This window comes from Elephantulus edwardii, unplaced genomic scaffold, assembly GCF_000299155.1.
Source record: "Elephantulus edwardii isolate Elephantulus edwardi_28Jun2011 unplaced genomic scaffold, EleEdw1.0 scaffold00051, whole genome shotgun sequence".
NCBI classification, from domain to species: Eukaryota; Metazoa; Chordata; class Mammalia; order Macroscelidea; family Macroscelididae; genus Elephantulus; species Elephantulus edwardii.
In genome coordinates, this window is record NW_006399801.1 from 11366728 (window position 1) to 11371489 (window position 4762).

At 41.7% G+C, this 4762-nt stretch overlaps 1 protein-coding gene across 2 annotated transcripts in view; it reads left to right on the plus strand.

Moving 5' to 3' along the window:
* RCAN1 (regulator of calcineurin 1) overlaps positions 1–1882 on the plus strand; it is a 140851-nt gene extending 138969 nt beyond the window's left edge. For both annotated transcript variants that reach the window (XM_006886736.1, XM_006886737.1), the window contains exon 4: positions 1456–1882. In XM_006886736.1, coding sequence (XP_006886798.1) covers positions 1456–1628 — 173 coding nt within the window. In that variant the 3' untranslated portion in view covers positions 1629–1882. The remainder of the gene's footprint in view (positions 1–1455) is intronic.
* The last annotated feature ends 2880 nt before the right edge of the window (positions 1883–4762 follow it).

Here is a 4762-nt window from a genome sequence, read left to right on the forward strand (position 1 = left end):
AATATATAATTATATATTAATACTCTGATATATATGTATACAGAGTAGGACACTGAGGCACACAGAAAGGCAAAATAGCACAGACAGGCACATTGCATGAGCCCAAGCTCTGGACCACTCTGATGCACCACACTTCGGGAAATGCTGGCCTTCAGCTGGTTCAGGATCCCTGCTGGGCATGTTCAAGGTCATGTTAAAAACAAGTTGCTCTTTGAGTCTTCTCTAGCTCATGGTATCCCATGTGCCTCTGAGTACAATTATGTTCCATAAGGTTTTTAGTGGCTGAGTTTTTGGAGGAATAGAGTGAGGAGGATAGATCATTAGGCTTCCTTCTGAGATCCTTCTGGGTAGACGTAAACAACCACCCTTTTAGGGAGCAGCCAATTGTGTTAACTATAATTTCACATTTATATAAATTTAATATATATAATGTGTGTGTGTGTATATATATATATATAAAAATACAAAAATTATCTATATAATTATGTTTTAATACTCTTATATACGTATGTATATATTGCTCAGTCACTGCTGTCAAGTCAAAACCAGCTCATAGTTGACTTTCTAGTGAGTTTTTAGAAACTCTAAATTGCACAAGAAGGGATTGCTCTGCTTTGTAGCTGGTGGATTTGAACAGCCTGCCTTTGAGTCAGCAGCACACTCCCTACTGACTAGGCCACCAGGGGCTTTTTTTATTACATAAAAATGTTGTTTTATAATATTAAAAAAGCTTTCATTCCCATCAACTTGCAACCATAACTGACTTCCTAGTGGGTTTTCAAGAGGCTGTAAATTGCACAGGAGGAGTTTGCTTGGTTTCCTCTCTTTCTCCCCTGGAGCCACTGGTGGAGTGGTGGAATAACAGTGGCAGAGAGCTGCTGAGACAGGTATTGTTGTGTGCCCTGAGTCAGAACTGACCCATAGCTCACTCTCTGGTGAGTTTTCTTTGGAGGCAGTTAATCGCACAGCAGGAGATTGCCCATCCTTCTCTCACAGAAAGGCCTTGAACCACTTGCTTTCAGGATTGCAGCACAGCTTCTTGCCATTAATCTACCAGAGAGAGAAAGAGAGATGGGGAGAGGTGGAAGAGAAGAGAGATGGGCAGTCCCCTTGCATTGTGATTTTTGAGCCTTGGAAACACAGTGGAGGGTGGGCTATGAATTGGTTCTGACTTGATGACAGTACACACACACACACACACACACACACACACCCTTTTTCTTCCTACTTTCTGTATGTTTGGAGAACTCAGCAGTGTTTCACTATCAGAATGATGATGATTTCATTTTTTTGAGTGAGTCCCTGAGGGAATACACAATGCGTCTCATGGTCTCTGAGACTGCACATGTGTGTAAAAACTCTGCCAGACCACCCCGAGTGCTCCCCTGTTCTGTCTTGCTCTCAGTTCTCACGAACCTGTCTGAGTCACCTGGCAATTCCTTTTTTTCCCCCTAGGAGAGAAGTACGAACTGCATGCAGCCACCGACACCACTCCCAGTGTGGTGGTCCACGTGTGTGAGAGTGACCAAGAGAACGAAGAAGACGACGAGATGGAGAAAATGAAGAGACCGAAGCCCAAGATCATCCAGACCAGGAGGCCGGAGTACACACCTATCCACTTAAGCTGAACCGGCCCCAGATGAAGAAGCACTCCTCACAAGCCGTCCTCACAGCGAGGAACCTTCTTTGACTGCGCAAACGGCCGGTCACAACTTTGGAAGTGGCAGCCGTGACCGTTGTGGCAGAAATCCCAGTCCATGTTGCTCAGAAGAGAATCAAGGCTTTGTCTCCTTGTTCCAATGCTGCACATCAGTCAATGTTCATGGCACCCGGGATGTCTTGGGCCAATCACTTGAGTTTGTGGTGATCGCACAAGGACATTAGGGAACGTCTTGAGAAAACCGATAACAATAGTGTTCTGTACTTAATCTTTTTTTTTTTTTTTTTTTGGTAGGTTGTTATATTTGTGCCAAGGGTGGGTCGACCAGTGGGCCCGGGGAGAACTTGATGTTCCTCACCAGCCTGGAGAGTAGATGCTCTACTGATCGGGAAACGCACCAGGCTGAGTGTTGGTGTGGGAAAGTTGTTACAGTAACCGCAGCACAATGTGGAAATGGTAGTGTGTCACTTCTTCCCTTCATGGTTTGTGCATGTATATTACTGATTTTCAAAACTAACCTTTTGTTCATATGTAAACTTACCCCATGGTGTTTAAAATCTTCTGGAAAGCTAGGAAAGCATTTGAAAACCTTCACTCTTGCAGATCTGTGGCTCGTTTTTAAACCCTGAATACAGTCACTTGGCACCCACCCGGGAAAACGTGTAATTTGTGCTTTGCAAAAGAAGTCTTGGTCTGAAATTTCTACATAGAGTTTAGCTTACAGAATTCAGAGAATTAGCAGTTTCACTGCCAACTTTTCCTGGGTGAGAAACTTTAGTTTGGGTGTTTTGGGTTCTGATGTGGGTTTCATTTGTTTCTTTTACATGGTTGTTATTAGCCACAAGTCATAGCCAGTACCTTCCGGGGAACTCTTGGGTGAGGTAGCTTAATTTTACCCCACTGAACCATCAAAATAAACTTGTAAATAAAATTGGTAGCGTATGTTCATAACAGTTGTATGCTTGGGTGGAAAACATGGCAGTGAAGGAATAGTGTAAGATGTATTAACCTTCCTGTGAGTCATATGTTGTAGAAAATGTTGTTAACTGTTCTAACAGGATTTAAATCCAAAGCATGTCAAGTGGGTGGTAGCTGTGTGGTGATAAGAGAGGGATGCAGTGCCTTTTCCCACTAATTCCTGATGGAATTGTTACACTAGGTTAACATTTATAATTTTTTTCTAGTTGTAATGTGTATGTCTGGTACATAGGTATTATATTTTGGCCTTAAAAAATACCATTACGAAGTGTGTCAGTTTGAAATACCTAATGCCAAGTAGCAATGCATGCTTTGGAAATTTGCAAGATGGTTTACTTTAAGATTCTGCAACTATGTTTGCATTAACCCCTTTGGTTGTTCAGATCAAGAAATCGATTGAATGTTCTCAAAACCTTGTTTACAGTACTTGGTGACGGGAGGGAGCAGGAGTGGGAGAGACCGTTACATAGCTGTTCAAGTGTTTCTAGTTAAGTGCTTTTAAACTGGAGAGGCTAACATCAAAATATTTTTTTAACTGCATTCTATAATAAATTGGCACAATATGCTCTTTAAGGAAAACTTAGATTCTTGTTGTTTTATTTCTAAGACCTCATCCGTGAACCCTTTAAATATTGCAGTCATAGGTGAACATACTGCATTCATTCATCAGTTTTGAGTTTAGAACTCTTCTAATTCTTGTCTCTTTTTCATGCTCTGGGTTGTTTTTTTTTGTTGTGTTTTTTTTTTTATTACCATATTGCAATATATACAACTTTAGAAGAGGGGGAAATTGATAAAATAAACATCAGATCTTAGAGTATGTCCCTTATTGCAGGTAGATGATGCTGTTGTGAGAGCCCTATTCACGTACAGTACCGCTTCAAAAAACAAAACTGTTAGTTCGAGGAATGTTGTGTTAGTCAAGATGTTCTTGGGTGGCACTAAGGTACAGAGACTGGTTCTGCCCAGAAAAATGTATAAATGTCCCATCTGAATTTGAAGCAGCGTTTTTTCTGGAGCTCCTACAACAAATGGAGGTGACCTTCTTATGCTGCCAGCCAGACCGCCAGCCTACAGAACCCAACCTATTTGATGAAATCAAATCTTGGCCAAGAACAACATAGAGAATTTTTAAATAAATGTTCAAATGGTTATTTTTCTCCTTTATGGGCAGCTTTGTCCTGTCATTTCCCAAGAATATTTGCATAGGTTAAAGACACTCCTGTTTGAAATTTTTCTCTTTTTTTTATTATTATTAATTTAGTTTGTTTATTTTTCATTTCAATGAACATCTACAGAGATTTTGGAATTCCATTCATTCATTATTGCACCCTTCTCCCCGCACAAACCCCTCCCTCCTGTTGTCCTGTTTGCTCCTCTCCTTGAAAAGCAAAAGAAAAACTCCCTCATTGGTATATGTTGGGAAACTCAAACCTCGGTCTGGTTGGTCAAATCTGATGACTGCTTGAATGATGGGGAGAGTTCACACACTGACCACCTGGGGAAGAAGGTGATATTTCCAAACAGAATCATGCTGAGGGTGGGGGAGGCCTGTCACTTAATACCATTTTTGAATGAAGAACCCAGTGGTGAACAGAGCTGGATAGAATCACATTCAGGCCCAAGATCCAGCTTCATGACAAACCCTTAAAAAAAACCCAGATAAAATCAGAATTGTGTGCTCAGGTCATTGGTAGACTTCCAGCATCAGAGCTGGGTCCCCTTATGTAAGTGGGAAAATATAAGTTGATGATCACCATCTGTCGGCTTGTCCCATTGTGGTAGCTCGCACATTGATGTGATGCTGGAAGCCGAGCCGTTGGCATTCTGAATATCACAGAGCCACCTGGAGTGGACACGCTGTAGTGGCTAATACAAACTGGGAGGAAACACCTCACAACTAGTCCTCAAGATTAGCCACTGGAAACTCTATGGATCACAAAATACTATCTAAAATAGTGCTGGACAATGAGTCCTGGATTCGGAAGGTACTCAGAGTATGCCGTAACCACAACAATGAACTCAAGCACATTCATGTGAATACAGGGCGGGACTGGGCACCTTTTCATGTGTTTGTTCATGGGTTTACCATGAGTCAGAGTCAATAGCAATGGGCAACAGCTT